At 35.0% G+C, this 26,643-nt stretch overlaps 1 protein-coding gene across 3 annotated transcripts in view; it reads left to right on the forward strand.

Annotated features, from left to right (window-relative positions):
- Positions 1–26,643, forward strand: part of DPH6 (diphthamine biosynthesis 6) — a 232,308-nt gene that overhangs the window by 98,847 nt on the left and 106,818 nt on the right. For all 3 annotated transcript variants that reach the window (XR_010405070.1, XR_008508076.2, XM_045900390.3), the window contains exons 4-5: positions 8,273–8,346; positions 12,556–12,674. Coding sequence is in view for 1 of the 3 variants with exons in the window: in XM_045900390.3 (XP_045756346.2) it covers positions 8,273–8,346; positions 12,556–12,674 (193 nt within the window). In the remaining 2 variants the exon portion in view is untranslated. The remainder of the gene's footprint in view (positions 1–8,272; positions 8,347–12,555; positions 12,675–26,643) is intronic.

Here is a 26,643-nt window from a genome sequence, read left to right on the forward strand (position 1 = left end):
AGTAAAAATTGATGGTGCGGGGGAAAACAAAAATAAAAAGGTTAGTCCTTAAGCTGTCTAGATGGATTGGGATCTCATGCAAAGGGATGCTTAGGAGCACTTAGGGCTTAGGAGACCATTTTCATAGGAGGAGGCAGAATCTATAGGTAACAGATGCCGATAGCTTGATAGAGTTAATGATCCTTAGATCTTTCAGGCTTTTATGTTCTTTCTTTTCTAAATGTTTAGAATGGTTTCCCAAGAGCAGGGAAAAAATTACCTATGTATTCTGGATGGTTATGCTTAATTAAAAACACAATACAACAAAAGGAAAGAAATGCTGAAGGTCAAACCACAATCCTCTGACTTAAGAGTGCAGTGCCGATTTGTGAAATATAATTGCAGAAAAGTCTAAGAAGCTTACTAATATCTCCCAACTTAAAAAGACAAGGATTAGACATGCACTAACAGGTATTCAGACATATTCTGAAGGTGCTATAATTAAAACAATGTGTTGCTGACCCAGAAATAGTCAAATCAGTGGAATAGAACAGAATGTACACAGAAGACTTAAAACGTGTATAGGAATGTGGTATATGATAAAGTTGACAGTGAAAATTGGTGGGGAGGATTCTCTACATAAAAAATGATATTGAACAATTTGCTGACTACTTAGAATGATAGAAATTTTGATCTTTGGTATGTCTTCCATGTACTAATTTGTTTTTATTGAGGCCTGTCTGCCAACCATACCTGTGTTCTTTCTTATATATGTAGTACCACGTGCTGGGAATAATGAAGCTGTGTTTGTGCCAGTTTGTGAGTATGTGTTTGCTTTTGCAACTGTCCCCTGTATCATTACAACTGGCCATATTGTTCAGATAGCTGCCTGGACTCACTTCTCAGCAGTCTTGCTTGTGTCTCACATTGACAAAGATTGGGGGAACCGGTGCTCTAGGCAACAAATGGCCCTGTGATGTGTGCTTAGCTGATTTTGTAAATATCTTTTAGCACTTTTTATTCACAAAACAAAGAAGATGATGATAGTCTACCTTAGAGCATTTTTACAAGCAATAACTAATATAAATGTTTAATGGTATTATGCACTGCTGTTTCTAGTACTCAGTGATGCTGTCGCTGACTTCACTATTTCCTGAGTTGAACTAACACATCTATTACTGATAGTGATGATGTTCTAAGCTGAGTAGTGTCCACTAGTGTCTGAGCGCTCCTGTGGCTCAGCAATACGCCCGGCTATTGAGAGTGCAGTCTTGTCTCTAACTTATTACTGACGTTTTTATTTTTTATTTTTATCTTCTCTGCCTTTGTTCATCTAGATGACAAGAATGTAATTTAATATGTGTCCACCCTCAAAATTCTATGAGTTGTGTTGAATTAGCAATAGATATTCATTGTTAGATTCATCAGTTATTTTACTAAGGACCTGAAATTCATTTTTTGAAAAATTTGGCAGTGGTACATGTCAAATATTTCATTCTTGCTTTCATCAAACATGACTGCAGCTTCCCCCACAGTAGTCATAACTAACTTATTAATTGGAAAATACAGTGGTTCTTTTGAACTTTGTACAGCGTTTGACACTGTGTATATAAGCAAGAGCACAGGTGTGGTTGGCAGACAGGCCTCAATGTAAAGGCTGCTTATTCTGTTGACCAGCTGTGTCAACTTGAATGGAATGATCTTATTTTTTCACATATAAAATCAGTTTAATAGTATTTTGGATTGCTCTAAGGAATAACCAAGAGAAGATATACAAATTACTGAGCATAAATTTTGGTATATAGTAGGCACTTGGTAGTATCTTTCCTTTTCATCAGAATAGTATTTGTGCGTACACCATTACTCTGTCCTTGCTGCGTCTCTTTTTTTTTTTTTTTTTTTTTTTTTTAAGATTTTATTTATTCATTTGAGAGAGAGAGAATGAGAGACAGAGAGCATGAGAGGGAGGAGGGTCAGAGGGAGAAGCAGACTCCCTCCCGAGCAAGGAGCCCGATGCGGGACTTGATCCCGGGACTCCAGGATCATGACCTGAGCCGAAGGCAGTCGCCTAACCAACTGAGCCACCCAGGCGCCCCCGGTTGCTGCGTCTCTTATTATCATGACCACTCTTTCCCAGTGTCTTCACTGAAGTCTCTTTCTTACATTTACATTTATAGTCCTTACATTTTACTGTACCCTCACAGTCTTACACTGAGCCCTCTTCTCACTCTATGTCCTGCTTCTTGGGATTCTTGTTTGCTCCTGCAGCTTTAAGTTCTCTTATATGCTGATAACACCCACATCTTTTTCTATACTCTCTTGAGCACCAGAGTATTCAATATACCTAATAGTCTTTTCTACTTTGGATACCTAGCAAACAAACTGAAAAAACATACGCAAAGCTAAATAAACTCAGTATTTTGTCTTAAGACATGTAGTTCCTAGCTAGTAGTCACTTGGTCCCACCTTCTGTGTGTGCTTCTGGTCTCTGTGCTGATGGTTCCCAAGTTTTATTAATTTTGTCTTTAAATTGTTTTTGGAATTTAGCTTCTTATCTCCATCCTTCAGTTCTTTCAGACTAAGCTCCTTCTCTTTCTCTACTCTCTAGTTTACCCTTAACACTGTCACCAGTCTTGTCGTTCCACTTGTATGATCATTACTTATTTCTTAAAATCCTTAGCACAATCCAAGAGAAATGAAAATATATATTCACACAAAGACGTATAGGAAAATTCATAGCAGCTTTATTCACAAGAATCCCCAAACTAGAAGCAAACCAAATATCCATCAACAAAAGAATGGATAAACAGATGTGGTATATCCATACAATGGATTAAAATGGAATACAAAGGAATGAGCTATGGATACACACAACATGGATCAATCTCAAAATCATACTCAGTGAAAGAAACTAGAAACAAAAGGATATATATTGTATCATACTATATATGTAACATTTGAGAAAGTGCAAACTAATGCACAATGACATAAAGCAGATTAGTAGTTGCCTGGAGCCAGGAGTGAAGGAAGGTTTGGACTGCAAAGAGGCACAAGGTATCATTTGGGTATTATCAAAATGATTCGTACCTTGATTGTGGTGGTAGTTTCACTGAAATATACATTTGTTAAAACTCAATAAATTATGCACTTTAAATGGATACAGTTTATTGTATGGAAATCGTGTCTCAATAGAGTTATTTTTAAAAATCTGTACAGGGAAGGGCCCTTCATTGCCTTCAGGTTGCAGGTCACATTTCTGAACAGACTGATCCCAAACTTCCTTTTCTAGCCTTTTTTTCCTTCCATTTCTTAATATGTGCTTTCCACTGCAGTTACTCCATACTGTTGACCATCCCTTATATGTCAAGCCCCTTATTTTGTTGCTTAAGTGAATACCTAAAGAACAATGACAATTGGCATTATTGTTGGAGAGGGTTACACAACTGGTTAAGCTTGGCAATATTACTTTGGTGAGCACTGTGGTATAGTTCTCCAAGCTAGAGACTTGGGTTTTTGTTTTTTTTTTTATCTGAATTTTTTTTATTATGTTAATCATCATACATTACATCATTAGTTTTTGATGTAGTGTTCCATGATTCATTGTTTGCGTATAACACCCAGTGCTCCATTCAGTACCTGCCCTCTTTAATACCCATCATCAGGCTAACCCATCCCCCCACGCCCTCCCCTCTAGAACCCTCAGTTTGTTTCTCAGAGTCCATAGTCTCTCATGGTTCCTCTCTCCCTCCGATTTCCCCCCCTTCATTTTCCCCTTCCTGCTATCTTCTTCTTCTTCTTTTCTTTTTTTAACATATAATGTATTATTTGTTTCAGAGGTACAGGTCTGCGATTCAACAGTAGAGACTTGGTTTTGACCATGTACCAAGAAGTTGTCAGTCTCTCTGATAGTATAGATTAATATAAATCAAATTTGTTTAAGCCTGTGTAAACCAGAATGTCAGTTCATCCATCCATCCTATAATGTAAGGATTTGTGTTAAAAGGATGAGAATGCTTGTTTTGATGGATTAGTATAATCTTTCTGGGTTTGAAAGTAACAAGGCAACCTAAATTAAAGTCTAAAGGTTGCTCAGTGGTCATAGAATTGTATCATACGAAGGTGGTTTGAATGTGGCCAGATTTATAGATCCCAGATTCTTGTGTTAACTATTTTCTCGAACACATTCATTTTTTATTTCCATTATGGCATTGGGTGGTTTATTTGGCTCTGTCTTCATGCAGCCTCAGTTTATCTTTGATTCTAGTAGTCATTTTCTCTGTTTCTTAGTTGACACTTCCACTGCTATTATTTTGCTACTATCGTTAATTTAGTAACTTTTTTCCCCAGGAGATACAGGTCATGGGTCAAGGCCTGAGCTTATTAGCTTCATGGAGTAGATTGACTATGTTAGATTTTTATCTTTTAAAGGTCTATTTTGCCTTTCCTTGAAGTTAGTAGTATGTTCTAAATGGTTAAGGATTCGACAGAAGTCTTACTTACCCTTGGTTTATTCAGGACTCACTATGTTGGAAAAGTTTGTTGTAACTGGACTGTAGAGTTGAGTGTTAAGGGTTATATATTAGTCATGGTTCTCTAGAGAAACAGGGAACTAAGGATATATAAAGATGTACAGAAAGAGATTTATTATGAGAGATTATCATCTGATTATGGAGGCTGAGAAGTCCTATGATCTGCCATTTGCAAGCTGGGGGCTCCAGAAAGCTGGTGATGTGGTTCCAGTCCAAACCCAAAAGTCTAAGAACCAGGGCAGCCATTGATATAAATTTCAGTGCAAGTTCTAAGGCCCAAGAACCAGGAGTGCCAATGTCTGAGGGCAGGAGAAGGTGGATATCCTAGCTCAAGCAGAGAGTAAATTCATCCTTCCTCTACCTTTTAGTTCTATTCAGGACTTCTGTGGATTGGATGATGCTCACCTCAATGGTTAGGATTATCTTCTTTATTCAGTTTACCAATTCAAATTATAAAAATCTCTTCCAGAAATATCCTCACAGAAATAATATTTTACCAGCCCACTCATGTTAACAAGTAAAATTAACCACCACAGGTTAGTAGGCTAGTGTTGAGGAGTGATAATGAGCAAGAAGTTAATGCCCAGGAATGAAGGGTTTTGTCAGTCAAGTTAGGCCTTCATCCCCATTGTAGTAATAGTAGTGTGGGGGGGCGGATGGTAGTAGTTAGTAGTAGTAGTAGTAGAAGTAGTAACAGAAGTAGTTATAGAAGTAGCAGTAATAATGAAGAATATTATGATAATGACAGAAGAAAATATTTACTGACTATTTACTAGGTGCTGGACACTGTTATTTATCTGGATTATTTTACTCAGTCTTCACAGTAACACTAGAAAATAAGAACTATTATCCTCACTGTGAATAAAGAAACTGAAACACAGAGAAATTATGTAACTTGTTCAAAATCACAGAGCTAGTATGTGGTAGGGCTAGATTTTTAATGGGGGTAGTAGTAATCATGGTTGTTGAACAAGTCATTAGTTAGATCTATATTAAGATTATGATCTCCCAGATGGAGAACTTGACTGTCCTACCATCAGCTCTGCCTTGCACTGTGGTTGTTAACTTTCCTCAGATCACGAATAGGCAGATCTAAATAGTGGGTTCATAACGTTTGACCTCAACTGTTTATTCTAAGTTATTTTGTATATTTTTCAGCAACAAAACCAAACTGAGTCTTTAGCTTTATCCCTGTTTCTTGCAAGGGAAGAGCCTTTATACAACTGGACACAGCTGTGTGTGTGTGTGTGTGTGATGGAATATTATATATATGATGGAATATTGTTCAGTCATTAAAAAAGAATGAAATCTTGCCATTTACAACAACATGGATGGACCTAGGGTATAATTCTAAGTAAAATAAGCCAGTCAGAGGGCGCCTGGGTGGCTCAGTTGGTTAAGCGACTGCCTTCAGCTCAGGTCATGATCCTGGAGTCCCGGGATCGAGTCCCGCATTGGGCTCCCTGCTCAGCAGGGAGTCTCCTTCTCCCTCTGACCCTCCCCCTCTCATGCTCTCTCTCTCTCTCAAATAAATAAATAAAAAAAATCTTAAAAAAATAAGCCAGTCAGAGAAAGACAAGTATCACATGATTTCACTCATATGGAGAATTTAAGAAACAAAACAAATGAACAAAGGAGAAAAAAAAAAGACAAACCCCAAACAGACTCTTAACTATAGGGAACAAACAGACTGTTACCAGAGGGGTGGTGGGGGAGGGGGGAGATGGGTGAAATAGGTGAAGGGCGTTAAGAGTACAATAATCTTGATGAGTACTGGGTGATGTATGGAAGTGTTAAATCACTATATTGTACACCTGAAACTAATATTACACTGTATGTTTACTGGAATTAAAATTTTAAGAAATTAATAAAAAAAGATTCTCACATTAAAAAAGGTAATGATTTGGATTTCGGCCTAGTTTGGAAGAATAGTCCAAATTCAATTCGGTATATAATTCTAGAGCTGATTAGTTAGGTATTACCAAATAGAAAATAAAAGAGAAATGATAGAGAATTCCAGAGAAAAAGTGTTGACTAAGAAGAATTAAATAATAACTATTTAGGGTGGTGAACTTAAATGAGAATTATAGAAGGATGGTACATTTTAAATGGATAATAAATGGCAATTTTTATTTTAACAATGTCTTGACTTAAAGTTAACTTGAAGTTAAAAGAGAAAAATACCAGTGGCTCTTATCTTTTATTTTCTTGATGTATAAAGAAATACACACACACACACACACACACACACAATATTCAGTACTTGGCATTTTCGTATGGCAGAACTTATAAACAACTATATGGTATAGGAATATAACTGATTTTTATCTTTTGATGACACTGTCCACTACTCTGATCTATGTATTTATTCAGGAACACTATGCCTTGACCTTTTCTAATGAATACAATGACTTTTATGAAAAGAAAATGACTAGGAAGTGAAGAGAAAGGTTATAAGCAAATGATCTCACAGATTTGCTAAACTAGGGAAGTAAAGGAAATTGCTTTTTCCTGTCATCCTTATCTAATAGAATCATTATATTTTGGGCAGATATTTCTTTATCATTTTGGAGGGGAAACTTTAAATTGGTTTTATCTCCAAAGACGTGAGAGATTCCTGTTGTGCATTTTGTTGTTTATTTATTATGGCATCCTATTAGGACACACTCGGTTATTTCAGTATGTCTTCAAGTATTACATATGTTTTTATGTGAGACACTATTGCTTTTCTTTGTAGATTTCCAAGTATGGAAAGAGTATAATAGTGAAGTCATCTCTCTGAAGTAGTTTGTTCTATACTCCATATGCTGGGGTGGATTTTCTTCTATGCCTATTCAGAGAATTTCTATTCAGTTTGTTATTAGTAATTACCCCCCAGTCACTTTCTTTACATCTGTTTTCTAGATAACAGTTCCCTAGTGTATACCTATACTGTATATTATTCTTCCCTAAGTGTACTGTCTTACACTTCTTTACATTAAATCTCCTCTTAGACCTGTCCTTCTAAATCCCCAAGTTCTCCGCATCCATACATGTACTTGATTGATCTGCTCTTCATTTTTTTTATCTATTGTAGCTCTGTATCATTTGCAAACTTGATCATATTTGAATTTACATCTCCTCCATCATTAATGAGCACACTGGGTAGACTAGTCTTCTTTCCTATGAGACTCTGCTGGATGTAGTACTGGGTATTCTCAGTTGTAACTCTGTTGATGATAATTCATTGCTTCCTTCTCATCATGGAATTTTTTTTCCACTGTGCTATACTGTTATCCAGGTAATAGCTCTACCATCTCTGTTTCCTGGATGCTCCTGTTAATCACCTTTTCTGAGATACAAATAAAAATCATTATGTCCCCTTTTCTACTTATGCCATTGCTTATTTTTTTTAAAGTTACTCAGTCTGAGAAAATATTTTCCTTAAATAGAAATTTCTCAAAAATTTCGACTGAACATCATCGAATCTTTAAAAATATGTTAAGTGAGAAAACATTTGAAAGTACCATCTAAATCTTTGCCTTCTCCACAGAAAATACTCTCTAGTTATTTGGATTTAAGTAAAAAGAATAATTATTTTTCCCACAGCTGAGAGCATGACTTAAATCTATGTATTTATTTTTTCTGAATATGGATTGCATTTTCATAAATTATTCTGCTTCAAGATGGTTTTCTAGATGAGACACAGTTCTTTAATAATTTTCAGAGCGTGATGCATAGCCACATGTTTATTTTTAAAGTTATATTTTTTCTTTTATTTTCAGGAAAAAGAAGAAGTAGAGGGGATATCAGTAGGTGCTATACTTTCTGACTATCAGCGTGTTCGAGTAGAAAATGTGTAAGAGAACATTAATTTAATTTGTCCTATATTATATTATATTTTATTTTTTTAAATTTGTCCTATATTTTTAAATTACATGTATTTGAAGAATGGGAATAAATTAAAAATGTAATTATATCCAAATAATAAATAGAATGTATATTCTACATTCTTCATGGAACTACCTACCTGTATTACCTAAATAACAAAAGTTGTACTTTTACTTTTTTTCTATCCTGCTATCATACATGGAGAAAACTCCAGATTACTTACCATAAGGAAAAATAAATTATTTATAATAAAAAATCAGGACAAAGATTTTTAAAGTCAAAAGTACTGTTTTCAGTGTTTTCTTATTTGAATCAGTATACCTTTTAATCCCTTTTAACTCATCATCATTGGTAATAAAAATCAGGAGTTAGTAAAAGGAATGCAGTGGTATTTTATTTTTTTTAAGATTTATTTATTTATTTTAGAGAAAGGGGGAAGAGAGATGGAGAGGGAGAGAGAAACCCAAGTGGACTCCTCACTGAGCACGGAGCCTGATGCAGGGCTCGATCTGAGGACCCTGAGATCAGACCTGAGCTGAAACCAAGAGTCAGGTGCTTAACCTACTGTATCACCCAGACACCCCAGGAATGCAGTGATATTTTAAGGGGAAAAAAAGCTTATTAAGGAATCTTTCCTTCTTTGGTTTTTAAAATTCAACTCTTGGCCAAAAATATTCATGGGATTAAAATACTTATATAACAAAGCCATTCAACTTTCAAGGACTTTTTAGATTATTGCTCTCTTCATCTTCCTCACCCTCCAAAGGATGTAGCATTGGTAAAACATTGTATCTCCAAATACCAGAATATTTTGGTATTGATCTATTTGGGATTGATCTATTCAAAAACCATAAAGTCTAATGATAATATTGATTACTTAATGTTGGCTTGCAAAACATCACCTGAATTTATTTTTCACTTTTAGTTTATTTGGATAAGTAAAATACTGTATAGAGACTTTATATATAATTATATTAGCAAAAAAGAAAATATGGACTCCAGTATTCATCTTGAGCACAACTTGACCTAGAAATAAGTAATTTTGCCATTCAAAGGATAAATGGAAATCAGAAAAGGGTTGTATTTGTGTAATAGTTTTATATTCTTGACAAGCATTCATATTGACTATCACATCAAAAACTTACATATTAATTGGCTTAAACTTTTTTTAATTGCATTTATTTTATCTCTAATTCTACAGTGAATTTAAGGCAGTCAGAAATCCAAAATTTTTAGGAGCATCTGTCTGTCTCAATCGGAAGAGCATGTGTTTCTTGATCTGCCAGGGTCATGAGTTTGAGACCCACGTTAGGTGTAGAGATTACTAAAAAATAAATAAATAAATAATAAAAATAAAACTTTTTAAAAATCCAAAATTTTTTAAATAAATGAAAGAAATATAGGACAAAGCATAATTAAATGAAGGGGAATATGAGGATCTCATATTTTGGGGTATCAGTATCTTTGGAGAAGGGAGAGTGGAGGTGGAAGTCGGGGGAGGTCATATGTGTAGTTTGAAAAAGATTTCCTTACATTCTGCTCGCCTACATTTGAGAACGACTGATCTACAGATGGAGATGGATTGCATATCCCTTAAACCATATGTTAGAAATACTATTTTCATCAAGTTTTAGGTCATATTCTCTGAGAATTATTTAGTTTACAAATCTGTGTTTTTTAATAAGTCCAAGCCCACATGGTTTAATGGGTAGCCAAACTGTAGATGGGGCTGACATTTATTTATGGAAGTTAAAGCCAAATGAAAATGTGCTCCTGATTAGGAAGCTGCCTTATATCTATATGGGAGAAGGGTCCAGAGCATACCCATAGATAGAGGCAAGATTTTTCTTAAAACAATCTCAGGTGCACTTCAACACATGGCTAAAGTACTCTGATTTTAGAATAAAGCATATCTCCAATAATTTTATCCTTGGAAATTTTAAAGCAGTGTTACTAGGAGTCCATTGGTTTACAAACTCAGTTTTGAATTAACCTGTCTTCAGTTTGTAGTTTGTATTCCATTAGTGTATTTTCAAGATATTCAAGGTATTTAATAAATGTCACAAGCTCAAATGCAGTAGTGACTTACAGAGGAAGTGTATTTGAACCATGATATTTTGAACTGTTAAAGAATTTAAATAAGCAAAAAAGCTTGGGCGCCTGGGTGGCTCAGTTGGTTAAGCGACTGCCTTCGGCTCAGGTCATGATCCTGGAGTCCCGGGATCGAGTCCCGCATCGGGCTCCCTGCTCAGCAGGGAGTCTGCTTCTCCCTCTGACCCTCCCCCCTCTCATGTGCTTTCTCTCTCTCTCTCTCTCTCTCTCTCATTCTCTCTCTCAAATAAATAAATAAAATCTTTAAAAAAAAAAAGCTTGACTTAAGTCTAGAGATAGTCAAAAGATTATGGCTATCAAAGCAAAACCCAAGAATTTTACAATAAAGATAGGAAGAGAATAAGGTTTTTTCAATTAAAATAAAATCTTAGCTAAAAAAGGTAGAGACCAGTTTGATTGGTAGGCATTAAATGCTGGTGGGAGGACAGCTAGAATTATTATGCTTTTGTTACATGGGGACTTTCAGTTTTATTATTTTTTGTTTATTAACCGCCTCAAAATTGCAATAGATGGGATTTTGCCAAGGGAAAGTATGTAAAACAGTCTGCAGTAGGAAGGTTTTGATGTCTTTGAAAGTCAGGGTATATATACATGGAAAAAAAGAGTGATATTTTTAAGGCCATGTATAAGTAAATGACCAAATATGTGGTATGTTTATTAAGTATTGGGGTTTTCTGAGAGAAAGATCATTGTGGGCTGGAGTAGTCAGCCAGGCAAACTTACAGATGCTGAGTTTTAGAGCTGTTTTTTATTTGAAATCTGATCTTAGCCTCTTACTCTGACTTGGGCAAGTCACTTGGCTTTGACTGCCATTTATTGAATATTTTATCCAGGCATTGTACTATTTTCTTTATCTATACTATTTTTAATCAATTATAGTCCTCCTTGAGAAAGTGACATTTAAGCAAAGGCATGAAACAAGTGAAGAAGGTAGGAAGCATGGCTAGTATATTAGACAAGAGTGAGCAGGCTAGTGGTGGTGGGTTGGAGTGAAGGGAAAGTAGTGGGAGATGAGCTATGAGAGCTAACCAGAGTGAGATCCATGTAGGTCTATTGCAAGGATTTACACAGAGTGATGGGGAAAGATTGAGCCGAGGAATCCCATGATCCATTTTATGTCTTAAAAGGATCACACTGATTGCTGCATTGAAAACTGATTTTAAAAGAGCAAAGACAGAAGCAGGGAAAGAAGTTAGGGGGATATGGACATGAAAGATAATGGTGGCTCAGACCTGAGTGTATTGATGAGGAATGATCATGTTGTGTGTTATGGTAGATTGGGTGAGAAATGTGAAGAAAAAAAAAAAAAAGAGGAGTAAAGGATGACTTCACTTCCTAATTTCTTAATCTTCTCAAGAACTTTGAAAGGAGATATTTTTGTTCCTATTTATGAACTAGGAAACTAAAGACCTAAGGTTTAGTTGACCTGTCAAAGTCATGCAGCTAGTGAGTGCCAGAGGAGGTTTCAAATCCAGATTTGTCTTGACTCCAAAACCTATATTCTCTCTATTGCACTGTAATGTAAAGTATGTAATACAATGCCTACAGCATATTTGGTGCTCGATATATTGTACTTTTTGTTCTTCTTATTATTTTTCACTCGAAGGCAAATTCTTTTTAAAAATGTCAAAGTTAGAGAAGAATAGTTCATGTAACCATAGGTATTGTAAATTTAATCAATATATGATCATTTTATTAGGATAAATTGATTTGCCTGTTTTGCATATGCTTCACAATTTTGATACCCAAGGAAGTTCTAAGAGCAGGAATAATCATCCATCGGCATTTGGAAGCTTTTTAGCATAGATTTCTAAACTTAGAGTCTTACTAAAATTAATATTTCTAATCTGCTTGGAGATTTCATTTTTATCTGTTTATGCATAGCCTGTGGAAATTAAATATGTTTATGTTGTATATATAAACTTCATTATGCAAAACATGTTTTTAAGCATTTTAAATGCTAAAATCCTTGAGAGAAGCATTATGTTTAGAATCAAAGTAATTGCTGTGGATCCAAGTATAGAACATCAAGATATCATCTGATTTTTTTCTTTTTATTTTATAGGTGTAAAAGGCTTAATCTCCAGCCTTTAGCTTACCTTTGGCAGAGAAACCAGGAAGATTTGCTCCAAGAGATGATATCATCTAACATTCAAGCAATCATCATCAAAGTAGCAGCTTTGGGTACGTAGCCAGACTTTCAAGGGAGCTGTCTGTTACCACACAGATAATCTGTGTTCACTAATATGCAGTTATAACAGAAAAGGAAGACTAATTTAGAATATAAAAATGTGGAGTCACAACTGAACAAATTGAGTAGGGGGAAGTTTCAAATGGGCTTTTGACCATTTACCAAAGTGATTACAAGTGAGCCTCATCATTTTCTTTTTTAAATGTACAACTGTCTCTAAAATTTTTACTGTATTTTGGTCCTTCGATTTAAGTTCTTTTTATAGGACGTGGAACCCAGGTTCATAGGAAACAGGAAAAGTAAGTTGATTTCTTTTTTTTTTTTTTTTTGAAGCTTCTTAAAATCTGTATTTGGAACATGTGATTTTTTCATATATTTTTTAAACATATTTTGACTATGTTAAAACAGAATGATTGGCTATGTGGTGTCAGAAATAAGCAGAGTAGTAGGTTTTTGTTGGGGTTGGTAGAAAGTTATATTTGAGAGAATGTCATTTGATCAGTTAGTATAGACACAACAGGCAGGTGGTAATGTGATTCAAATATGGATATTACATACGAACACACTTAATTTGTTGTTTTGAATTTTTATAATTATATTCACTTTCAAGAAACCATAGGGTTTGAGCTCAATGCATTTATTTCATGAACCTATTACAGTAAATGCCCTGGAGCCTCAGGTTTCTCAAAGCCTAAATCATGTACCTCATTTGCAAGTTTACATTGCTGATCTCAGAAATAACGAGGTCTCAAGCTGTGGAAGATTTTAAAGAAAAAGGCACATTTTAAACAACATTACAAGAAAGATCCCATAATATTTTTCCTTGGTAAACACGAAGCTACTCTCTCCTTGTTGAAGGTGAAATGTTGTCTTTAGTGGAAAGTGTTATATTGAGAACCTGAAGTTGATCTCCTCAGCTGTTAACAAGAGAAAGATCGAGATGGGGTATTCTCATTTTTGAGAAAAGGTTGCTCAGCAACCCTTATGATTGAAGTTCTCACTATAGATATATTTGTCCTATGAATTTCTATATAAATCTATATAGAGTATGCTCTCTTGCTTTCTCTTTGTCTGTTACTCTTTCTTTTGGATTTTCTAAGATTGCCTACTTCTGTAATGAAGTTCATGTGACACCTCACTGGACAGTACACATTCTGTCACTTTTACTGGAATGGAGTGGAGAATAGAATGGATTAGAACCCAGAGAACCTATCTCATTAGAAAGAAAGAGCCATAAGATATAACCTTGCTGACACCTTTATTATAGTGTAACTGATACTGTGTATTTTTTTCATTTGTATGGAAGTGTGTTTGCCTCTATGGAGTGGTTAGAGATGGTGTTTAACTATATTAAACTTTTGGATGAAGTATAAAACTGAGCTAATTTGTCTTCATTATTCCAATGACAAAAGTATAGATCTGATTTTAACATTTATGGCACATAGTTTCTATTGATTACCTAAAGGTGTGCAAAGAAAAAGTTATTCTTGAGAACAGTGTTAAGGAATGGTTTATTGAGTGGGACATTATTTCTAAGGACGCAGAAACATAAATGATATGAGGTAGGTTTCCAAGATTTCTTCCTCGCCTATTTGAAATTTTCAGGAAGGCTTTTAATCAAAAAGTGGGACAATAGGACCTTTCCATAGGGAGAGGGATTCAGCAGAATTTTGTGGCCTATTAGATTATAGAGTGGTCTTAGAAAAGAGTCAGTTCTACATGGATGAATAAAAATGTATTTCTGGGGGCGCCTCTGTGGCTCAGTCGGTTAAGCATCTGCCTTCAGCTCAAGTCATGATCCCAGGGGTCCAAGTCCAGCATTGGGCTCCCTGCTCAGCGGTAAGCCTGCTTTTCCCTCTCCCTCTGCTGCTCCCCCCTGCTTTTGTGTGCTTGCATACTCTCTCTCTCTGTCAAAAAAATAAATAAAATCTTTAAAAAAATGTATTTCTGATAATTGTGTCACATAACTTGGTCTTTTGTAGGCATCAGTGAACTCGTGAAATCTGCACATTAACAGCTTAGTGTTTTAAGAAGTTTCTGGGTTTAGACTTATTTAAAGAACCATGTGCACATTGTATTTAAGAACAATCCTGACTTTTAGAAATACTTTTTTTTAATTGTATGAGTATTACATGAAAATATTCTTGGCACATGTTAAATTTATAAAGTTTCCATGTGTTTCTGTTCTCTCCTTTCCCTCCAGCCACTCCCTTTCCCAGAGTTATGTGCCAGAGTAATAACTGATCATCTTTCTAGATCACACTTTTTTTTTGGTATGTATATTTGTATGAGTAGAAATACTATGATTGTTTTATGGGTTTTTTTAATATTACATGAATGGTATTATACTCTGTATTGGTTGACAACTTGACTTTTACTCAGTGGTATGTCTTAGGGATTTTTTTCTATGTCAGTAAATGTAGATTTACCTCAAGTAGAGTCCTCAAACAGCTAGTGCCTTAGTAGTCATGAGCCTTAGACTAAAGGCTGCTATGAACCTGATCTAATAAATAACTTAACTCATGCCAGAACAAAATCCTAAGCTATTTTTTCTTTTGTTTTTAAATTCCAGGATAGTTAGCCTACAGTGTTATATTAGTTTCAGGTGTACAATATAGTCAACTATTCTATACTTACTTAGTGCTCATCAGGATAATTGTACTCTTAATCCCCTTTACCTATTTTGTCCTATCCCCTACCCCCACACATCTCCCCTCTGATAACCAGCAGTTTGTCCTCTATAGTTAGGAGTCTTTCTTTTAATCTCTTTTTTTCTTTGTTCATTTATTTTATCTCTTAAATTCCACATATGAGTGAAAAATCATATGGTACTTGTCTTTGTCATATGGTATGACTACTTTATTTTGCTTAGAATTATATCCTCTAGGCCCATCCATGTTGTTGCAAATGGCAAGAGTTCATTCTTTTTTTCTGGCTGAGTAATATTCCATTGTGTGTGTATACTATATATATACAGAACACACACACACATATATGTATATATCTTCATCTATGGATGGACACTTGGTCTGCTTCCATGATTTGGTTATTGTAAACAATGCTGCAATAAGCAAAGGGTGCATAAATCTTTTCAAATGAGTGTCTTCATATTCTTTGAGTAAATACCCAGTAGTGCAATTACTAGATCATACAGTAATTCTACAAAATCCTAAACTATTTAAAGGAATACTATAAAATCTAATACATAGTAATATAAAATTCACAATGCCGGGCGCCTGGGTGGCTCAGTTGGTTAAGCGACTGCCTTCAGCTCAGGTCACGATCCTGGAGTCCTGGGATAGAGTCCCAAATCGGGTTCCCTGCTCAGCAGGGAGTCTGCTTCTCCCTCTGACCCTCCTCCCTCTCATGCTCTCTGTCTCTCATTAAAAAAAAAAAAAAATTCACAATGCCTTGCATCTAAATTATCAGGCATGCAAAGAAGCAAGAACATTTGATTGATACTGAGACAATCAGAATAGACCCAGATTTGGAATTAGCTTGCAAGGAAGTTAAAACAGCTCTTATAAGTATGCTCAGTATGCTCAAAAAAAGTAGAATTATGATTATGACAAGGAAAATAAAAGATATAAAAGGCCCAAATACAACTTCAAAAATGCGTTATCTGAAATGAACCATGTACAGCAATTAGACATTGCAGAAGAGATGAGTAAACCCGAAGACAAATAGAAACTGTCAAAAATGAAGCATAGAGGGAAAAAAAGGGGACTGAAAATAATTAAGACAACATTAGCGAGCTCTTAGACTGTATCAAGCAACCTAACAAGTGGTAGAGTTCCAGGAGAGGGAATAGAGAGAATATTCGAAGAAATAATGGCCAAAACATTTTCCCAATTCGATGAAAACCATAAATTTACAGATCCAAAATTTCAGTGAACGCCAAACAGAAGAAACATGAAGAAAATCACAAAGCACATCATAATTGAATTGCTGAAAACCAGTGGTAAAGAAAGAGTCCTAAAAGCAGCCAGTGTGAAAAGATTAATTTTATACAGAAAGTAAAGATAAAAATGACAGCAGACTTCGCTTCAGAAACTATGTAAACTGGAAGATGATGAAAAGACGTCTTTAAAGTGATGAAAATCAATAAAAGCACCAAGAATTTTTTGCTCAGTTAAAATAAATTTCAAAAGGAGGATCAGATGAAGACATTTCAGATGTACAAATGTTGAGAGAATTCATTACCTGCAGATCTGCATTATAAGTAATATTAAAAAGAGTTCTTTGGACAGAAGGAAAATAATAATTGATGAAATTTATAAAGGATAAAGAGCAGTGTAAATAATAAATAGAGTAGATAAATTCTAAATCTATTTTAACTTTTTGAATGTCTTTATTTAAAAGATGTGTTAAATTATTTAAAGTAACATATATAATTGCAGTGGCACAAATAACAGAATGGGGGAAAGTATAGTGTATAAGATTCTTAAATTATACATGATGTTGTATAATATTGTTTGAAGGTAGACTGTGATAACTTAAAATTGTAAAATGTAAACTATAAAGAAACTATTAAAAAAAAACAGTATAGGTAATAGGCCAATAGTGGAGAATAAATTGAATTATTGTAAGATAATCCAGAAGAAGACAAGAAAGGATTAAAAAAAAAAAAAAGCATAGAACAGATGAGACAAATAGAAAACAAAAAGTGAGATGGTAGATTTAGACCTAATCATTTTAATAATTATATTAAATGTAAATGATCTCAACACCTCCAAACAAAAGGGAGCAATTTTCAGATTTGAATAAAAAACAAAAAACTAAGGCCCAACAACTGTATGCTCTCTATAAGAAATGTGCTTTAATTACAGAAACCTAGGTTAAAATGGAAAGAACAGAGATATGGTAATACCAATTAAAAAAGTTGAACTGGTTATATTAACATCAGATAAAGTAGTCCTTAGAACAATGAATATTATTAGGGATAAAGAGGGGCATTTCATCATGATAAGGGGTCAATTTATCAAGAGAGCATAACAATTTAAAGATTCATATATCAATAACAGGGCTTTAAGATATACAACACGAAACTGATATAAGAAGAAATGGACAAATCCATAATTATACATAGAACTTTCAACATCTCTTTTCAGTAGTAGTTAAACCAAGTAGACAGAAAATCATTAGGAATATAGGAAGTTTGAACAACACTACTGACCAATTTGACCTACTTGGCATTTATAAAATACTCCATCCATTAACAGCAAACTACATATTCTTTGCAAGTGCACATGGGCCATTCACCAAGACAGACCATATTGTGGATCATAAAACAAATCTCAGTATATGTAATTATACTGAAATCAGGCAAAGTATACTCTCTGACCACAGGAATTAAATTAGAGAAATATATTTTACTGCTACAAATACACAAAAATGGACAAAAAATATTTCATGGACATAACAATATTAACACTCTCAGAGCAGTGGTGTCACTGAAAATTGTAATGGGCAATTGATACACTAGTTAATTAAAATGACTGGCTAAAAAAAAAGAAAAAGATTTAAGGGTTAGTTCAACTAGTTAAATGGTTTTGTATAAAAGGAAGTAATGCCAAGACTCTGCTGGAAAGGTTTCTAGAATTAGGAGGTAGGAATGAGGTAATGGGGCACAGTGCAAGTACACAACTATATATTTTTTCCTATTTCATGGTTTTTCTTTTGTCTTGCTTGATCTGGTGGTCCCAGGGCTGACTTTAAAGTTACATGTACCAAAGGAAAGTATTATCATTGCACTAAGCACAGTATTAATACCACTAAGTTTGGCAGTGCATATTCTTTAAGACTCTTTAAGGTTATGTCATAGCTTCACCTACGTAGGCAAATTAAGGTCTGTCTGTAAACAGAGGGCCATGTGTCCTGTGATTCTTTATCTGTCACATTCTCTATCAGCCTGGGAGTGAGTCCAAGGAGATATGTTAACAAGGCTGTTGTTTTTACTGGCCCTGTGGATTTATAACACATCTACGGAGCCAGAAAGACCAATCATAGGGGAAAGGATATGGGTCAAACAGGTAATAAATGGAAATGGAGGGAATCATAGGAGATAGAAAGACACCTTTAATAAGTGGATTACAATTCCATGGAGGGGTACAATCATGTGACCTCTGTGCCAGGACCTCTGAGCTAGAGAATTTTATGTATCCCTCTCAGATCTGATGCTGACTACCTAACTGATGTCAAGAGAAACTCAGGACTTGTTTTTGCAGAGAAGGGAAGTTGCTGATGTACAGGCTCTACCTGAAGATTCCACCTGGATAATTTGGAGCAACTAAATGACAGAGTGCCACTTGATGAGTCAATGTAGGGGTAGTTTATTGCAGTTACCATTCAGTTACTGGTTTAAAGGCAATAGTTACCATTCTGATCATGCCTCTGCTGAATTGATAATTACTAATGAATTATATAGTGGGAGACTCTGAACAGTAGACTTTGTAGGCATAAATCAAAACAGTATGTTGCTAAGACATCTACCTAGGTATAATGGTAAACAGATTTCTACTGCCTGCCGTAATTTGGTGTAGTCCTTTGAATACAGAATATGTCAGTGAAAGTGGAATTTATTTAAGGAAACACCACCCTTGAGGGAGATAGATTTGGAGGAGATATGTATATCAGTATTACTGATAAGTCCTTTGTGGGGTTATGCAAAATACACTTACGGAAAACCTATGACACTCAGGCACAGCTGTATTTGGTATAATGTACCTATTGATGACCTCATTGGACTTCGTTATTTTTGTGTGCAAAAAATTTTCCTAAATTGCACAGATATTACTAATATACTATGGTAATAACCCATGTTGTAGCTTGATTGCTCTTGCCTCCTCTGTGCCAGATGTTCTGTAGGGATTTGGGGTACTATATCAGACCAAAATAACGTTCCTGAAAGCACATCATGATGAAGAGGACTTGCTAGTCCAAATAGAGACACTAGAGGGAGCCCTCTTCCAGGAAACTGGCTGCATCTAGAAATGGCCCTGGAGGGACAACAAAGCTTTAAATGACTGGACTAATAGAGTATTTACTTTAATGGAACATCATATCCGTCAACGGTGCAGGAATAGGGCTTGTATCCTTGCCCAGGGAAGACTATTTAGTATTCTAATCATTATGGCATTTGATGTTTTTAAAGATCAGTGATCAGGAGTATCAGAAGCCAAGCTAAGGATGCCAACTGTGGGAATACTGTGGTTAGTCTAGATTATGGTGGGACATTACTGGACAGTGTAGCCTTTATGCTTGTTTTCTAATGGCCAAGGTACCAGAGATATAAAGGAGATTTGTCTTTCCCATGGTACATTGGTTGAGATTGGACAGATAACGGAATGACACTGTGTTGTCCTGAAGAGAGCTTCTTGCATAATGACGTCTGGAATCCAATGACTATTAAAGCCTGTACTGTGATGTCTGGGATATAGTTATTTTCTCAAACCAGATGGAATCAAGAATTTATTGAACAGTATGCTCTGGTCACCACCCCAGTTACTATGAATGTGAATGTGCATGAGAAGAGTTGTTTTTGTTGGGCAAGAAATGGAGAACGTTGCTATGATTCTAATTGACCTCACATGCTAATTTGGGCCACAATATATCCACTGTAACAGGGAAGGACGTGGTCCTGGACCTCTCCCTTATTTGCTGTGTTTTTTCATTGCTGCATGGTTAGAGTTTTCTGAGCTAATTTAACAGAAACTTGGGACCTAGACTAAAACACAAGCATTAAAATGTAATGTATGACTGAACAGTGAGAACTCCAGAGGGATTTACTTCTCTGGAGGTATATGTTTGCATTTCAAGGATGGGGGGATGAGGCCAGGATCTTAGAGACGTTTATTCCCCCCGGAGAGATTTTGTTTTGTTTTGTTTTGTTTTACATTCTAAAGTGTGAAGACACAAGTCTTTTCCTTTGTATTTTCAAGGAAACTCCAAAGGTAAGGGGAAACAATGGTCTCCTTTTTCCTAAGTAAACATGCAGATTTATTTTTTGGGGATTCCTTACCTTCTGTAGATGCAATTACTTGAAAGATTACATCTCATTCTCATCACCTTGCTCCTGGGATAAGAGCTGGCACAGAGAAGAGCCAGAATGGTATTATCTACTTACATATAGTAAGTAGTAATAATCATCTGTTCTGCTCCAGGAAACTCATGTTAGCATTCAGCATGTTTATAAATATAGATACTAAAAATTTAGCAATATATGAAACAATCTCAGAATAACAATGCTGCTACTACTATCACCAATGATTGTTGAGAATAGCTAAAAAGAACTTTTTACATTTGTTTTTCTGAATTTCCCCTACCATTTTTTTGAGTTCTAGATCTATTTGTTCTGAGCATAAAGCTATTATATACTGTACACTATTTTTTAACAGTTTTGGAGATATAATTAACATATGTAATCCACACATTTAAAGTGTACAATTCAGTGTTTTCTAGTATATTCACATGATTGTGCAATTACCACCATAATCAACAAAAAGAAACTTGTATGCATTAGCAATCATTTCCCATTTTCCCCAACCTTCCCCTCGCATCTGTAGTCCTAGGCCCCACAAAGCTACTTTGCATTTTTATATCTTTATAGATTTGCCTATTCTATATCTTCATATATTTGCCTATTTCATGTGAATGGAATCCTATAATATGTGGTCTTTTGTGACTGGATTCTTTCACTTGGAATAATGGTTTCAAGGTTCATCTATATTATACCATGAATCAGTATTTGATTTCTTTTTATTGGCATGTAATATTTTGTAATGAATTATCTTTTACATGTATTGCTTTATTCATTTTGCTATTACTCTGTTTAGGAATTTTGCATATATGTTCCAAAGAGGGATTGACCTATAAATTGTTTTCTAGTAATGACAGGTGTGGATAATAAGGTTACATTGGCTTCATAAAGCTTTGTAGTTGTTTCTTCTTTTTTATTATCTGAAAGTTTTTCTGTAAGATTAGTATTAATGTTTTCTTCAGTGTTTTGAAGTACTCATTGCTTAAGCCATCTGGACATGGAGCTATCTTTTGGGGAAGTTTTCAGTTAGAAATTCAATATCTTTGTTAGATTGACTGTTTAGATTTTCTGTTTCTTATTTCAGCTTGATAAATTTTGTTTTTCCCAGAATTTTTCCATTTGTTCTAAGTTGTGAAAATAATAGGTATAAAGTAATTCCTAAGGTCTTCTCATTGTCCTTCATCTGTAGGATCAGTAGTGATGTCATCTTTTTCATTTCAATTGGTAATTTGTTCTTTTCCTTGCCTATATCGGTCTTATAGGGGTTTATCAATTTTATTAGTCTTCTGATTTTGTTGGTTTTCTATATTACATATTGGTTTTCTATTTTATTCCTTTCTGCTATCTTTATTATTCCTTCCCTTGTACTCTTTTTGGATTTAATTTGCTGTTCATCATTTCTAACTCCTTTTTTTTTAATTGAGATATAATTGACATAAATAACATCATACTAGTTTCAGGTGTACAACATAATGATTCAATATTTGTATATGTTATGAAATGCTTTCTAATTACTTGATGCATACATATACACTAAATTTCACCCTTGTTTTCTAGTAGATATGTTTAAGCTATAATTTTTCCTTTAATTGAAGCTGTAGTTGTATTTTCATTACCAATTCAAAGTATTTTCTGCTTTGTATTGAAATTTATTCTCTAACCCGTAAGTTATTTAGATACACATTGCTTAATTTCATGCACTACTTAGTTGCCAAATATGAGGGTTTTGTATTTATCTTTTATAAAATTGATTTCTAGCTCGATCACATTTTGTTCAGATAATACACTCAGGAAATATTTCAGTTCTTGGAAATTTTGAGGGGATGTTTTTAACCTAGTTTATGATATAATAAGTTACTTCTCGGGGTTTTTTTTATTTTGTGCACTTTGTCATCAGCTTTTGATGACTTACTGCTTTTTTCTTTGTTTTCTACTTTTTCTATATGGAATATTTTAATGTTTTTTGTTTTTCTGGGAGAGATTAGCCTAATCTTTTGAAAAGCATTCTTTAACTTATTCTTTAAATATTGGTATAAAAAATGCAATAACATTTTTTCAATCCTTCCTAATCAATATAAGGAATTTAAGGGGGTAGGCACATAGAAAGGCCAGAAACATAGTCCTATTGGGGACCCTTAAATCCCAGGGATACAAAGGATTGGCCTTTGATTCAAACTGACCTGCCGCATTTTTTCAGAAATATATTTGTTGGGTCTGATATGCACTAGTTTATAAGCTGGTAATAGAGATGAATATAAATATTTTCAGGACTACGGGCTCTGGTACTCTCACAGTTAATTTATATATTGTACAGCAGAGCCTGAGGCAGTACATTTGGGAATGTCACAGCCAAATAAAGACATCTCTGCCTCCTTCCCCCCACCCACCCCAATAGGCGCATATATGAAGGACCTGGGTCAAGTTTCTAGAACAATGGTTTTTAACTTTGGCTTCACATCAGAGTCAACTGTTGACCTTTTAGAAATCCTGTGCCCAAGCTATAACCCAGACTGATTAAGTTAGAATATCTGGATGGAACCGAGGCACATTTATATTTTTAGAGCTTCTCAGGCCTGTAATTCCAATATGAAGTTAAAGTAAAGAACTACCGGTCTACTGCAGAGATCATCAGACTACTAACTTGAGGCTAAATCTGGCCCACCACCTGAATATGTAAATAAAGTTTTATTAGAACATACTCATGCTCACTTATTCATGTTCATTTTTTATTTATGGCTGCTGTGTTGGTACAGTGGAAGAGTTGAGTATTTGCAAAAGAGAACACATGGCTCACAAAACCTAAAGCATTTACTGTCTAGCCTTGTATAGGAAAAGTTTACAAACTCGTCTAGGGAGACCTAATGGAATTTCACTCTAGTTTGGCAATTTCACTGTGAGCTGGATATCTTTGAGGGGTTTTAACTTCAAATCTTGCTTTTCTGCCTGGGAGAATGCCACTGATTTTCTGCATTGAAAAGCTATCTTCATACAGTTCTTATTCTAATTTAAAGGAATTTGGATCCTTTGCTTGTACCTTTTGGTGTATATGCTAGTTGTTGTCATCCTTTACTTTTTCCAATCCATTCCCCCCACCATTTTCTAGGCCCTGAAGTTTGAACCCATATTGTTGTTGTTATTTTTACTAATTATTGTTAGTTATATATATTGCTTCTCTTTCAAAAATGAATTTGACATTTACATTTAACAGTCTGATTTGTAAAACTTTTTTTTTTTTTTTTTTTTATTCATGAGAGACAGAGCAAGAGAGAAAGGCAGAGGGAGAAGCAGGCTCCCAAGGAGCAGGGAGCCCGATGCGGGACTCGATCCCAGGACCCTGAGATCATGACCTGAGCCGAAGGCAGACGCTTAACCATCTGAGCCACCCAGGCGCCCTGTAAAACTTCTTTGACACAATTATATATCTGACAGGTTTTGGTGCTCACCACTAATTATTTTATCTTACAACTACTTCCCTATTTGTGATCTCTTCATTTTTTCCTTAATTCATTCCAGTGGAATATGTCTTTGATACCTGTCTCAGGAATTGTCTATATCTCAAAAACAATTTTTTTCTTGAGCCCAGATTATCTTTCTTTTGCCTTAACATATGAAAGCTTACACAGGTTAGTGTATAACTTGAGTTTTCTACTTTTGTAAGTAACTTATCTGTTTATTCATGTGTATATTTTTTTATGATAATTCAACACTTTTGTTTTGTTTTCACCCATCTCCTCACTCACCTCCCCTCTGGCAACTGCCAGTTTGTTCTCTGTATTTAATAGTCTGTTTTCTTGTTTGTCTTTTTGTTTGTTTGTTTTGTTTCTTTAATTCCACATATGAGTGAAATCATATGTCTTTCTCTGACTGGCTTATTTCACTTAGCATTATACCCTCTAGGTCCATCCATGTTGTTGCAAATGGCAAGATTTAATTCTTCTTTTTTTATGGCTGAGTAATATTCCATTGTGTGTTTGTGTGTGTATACACACACACACACACCACATCTTTTTTATCCATTCATCTATCATTGGACATTTGGGTGCCTTCCATATCTTGGCTATAAGAATAATGCTACAATAGACATAGGGGGATATATATCTTTTTGAATTAGTGTTTTCATTTTGTTTGGATAAACACCCAGAAGTGGAATTATTGGATCATATGGTAATTCTATTTTTAATTTTTTAGAAACCTGTATACTGTTTTCCACAGTAGCTGCACCAATTTACATTCCCATCAACCGTGCACAAGGTAGTTTTTTTCTTCTCCACATCCTCACCAACACCTGTTGTTTCCTGTGTTTTTGATTTGAGCCATTCTGACGGGTATGAGGTGATATTGTGGTTTTGATTTGCACTTGCCTGGTGATGAGTGATGTTGAGCATCTTTTCATGTGTCTGTTGGCCCTCTGTATGTCTGTTCAGTTCAGATCCTCTGCCCATTTTTTAATCAAACTGTTTGGTTGTTTTTTCTTTCTTTTTTTTTTTTTTTTTTTGGTGTTGAGTTGTATAAGTTTTTTATATATTTTGGATATTAACCCCTTATTGGATGTATCATTTGCAAATATCTTCTCCCATTCAGTAGGTTGCTTTTTTGTTTTGTTGATGGTTTCCTTCACTGTGCAAAAGCTTTTTATTTTGGTGTAGTCCCAATAGTTTAATTTTGCTTGAGTAGACATATATAGAAAGATGTTTCTACAGCTCATGTCAGAGAAATTACTGCCTGTGTTTTCTTCTAGAAGTTTTATGATTTCAGGTCTCACATTTAGGTCTTTTAATCCATTTTGAGTTTATTTTTGTATATGATGTGAGAAAGTGGTCCAGTTTCATTCTTTTACATGTCATCGTCCAATTTTCCCAACACCATTTGTTGAAGAGATTGTCTTTTCCCCATTGTATATTCTTGCCTCCTTTGTCATAGATTAATTGACTGTAAAAGTGTGGGTTTACTTCTAGGCTCTGTATTCTGTTCCATTGATCTATGTGTCTGTTTTTGTGCCAGTATAACATACTGTTTTGATTACTACAACTTTGTAGTGTATCTTGAAATCTGGGATTGGGATACCTCCAGCTTTGTTCTTATTTGAGATTGCTTTGGCAATAATCCTACACTTTTTATTGATGTACCTATTCCCTCCTCCCCTGGGATGAAGAAATGCTTTCAATTTGATTAAACAACTCTTCTCACTTCTTTCCCTATGATCAGGCCCCTTTTCTCTTTCTAGTTGCGCTCATTGGGCTACTTTCTGGTAGGACTTTGCATAGTCTGAGAGCTCTGTTACATATGTGAGTCTGGAAAACCACCCAAGAGGATAGTGAATGATGGTAGGAAACTCAACTGCAGCAAACACTATCTGGAAGATTGTATCTCTTTCAGGAGTATAAATCAGCAATATACTCTTCTGTAAGATATTTCCCATTCTTGCTCATTTCAAACATGTAGAATTTTTTTCTTCTATTCTTCTTTCATATACTTCTTTGCCTTGTATTTAACTGGAAGAGCCTTGTCCATATTTTGTTCACCCACCTTTGTAATATTTTGTATCAGTCATTCTCAACCATGGCTGCACATTAGAATCCTCTGGAGAGACTGTATTTATGTGTAGGCCCCACACCCTGATAGTCTAACTTGGTGGTTCTGGGGTGAGGCATAGGTACTGGTATTAGTTAAAAGTTTGGTGAGTGATTAATTCTAAGGGGCAGCCAAAAGTGAGGATTACTCTCCTATTATAATAATCTGTTGTGCTATCTCTTAGACTTTTCAGTGTATGCCTAATATCAGAATGCTCATCCTCATTATATTCCATTGTTTTGTGTGTTTATTTCTCTAATTTTTATTAAAAAATTGTTCTAAGACGGTATGCCATGTTAATATGGGTCATTATAGACTATAGCACATTGCTGCCTATGCACTATAGTTTAAGG

Source organism: Mirounga angustirostris, unplaced genomic scaffold (genome assembly GCF_029215605.1).
Source record: "Mirounga angustirostris isolate CCGP_5_RB_7025 unplaced genomic scaffold, mMirAng1.0.hap1 SCAF_9, whole genome shotgun sequence".
Taxonomy (NCBI): Eukaryota; Metazoa; Chordata; class Mammalia; order Carnivora; family Phocidae; genus Mirounga; species Mirounga angustirostris.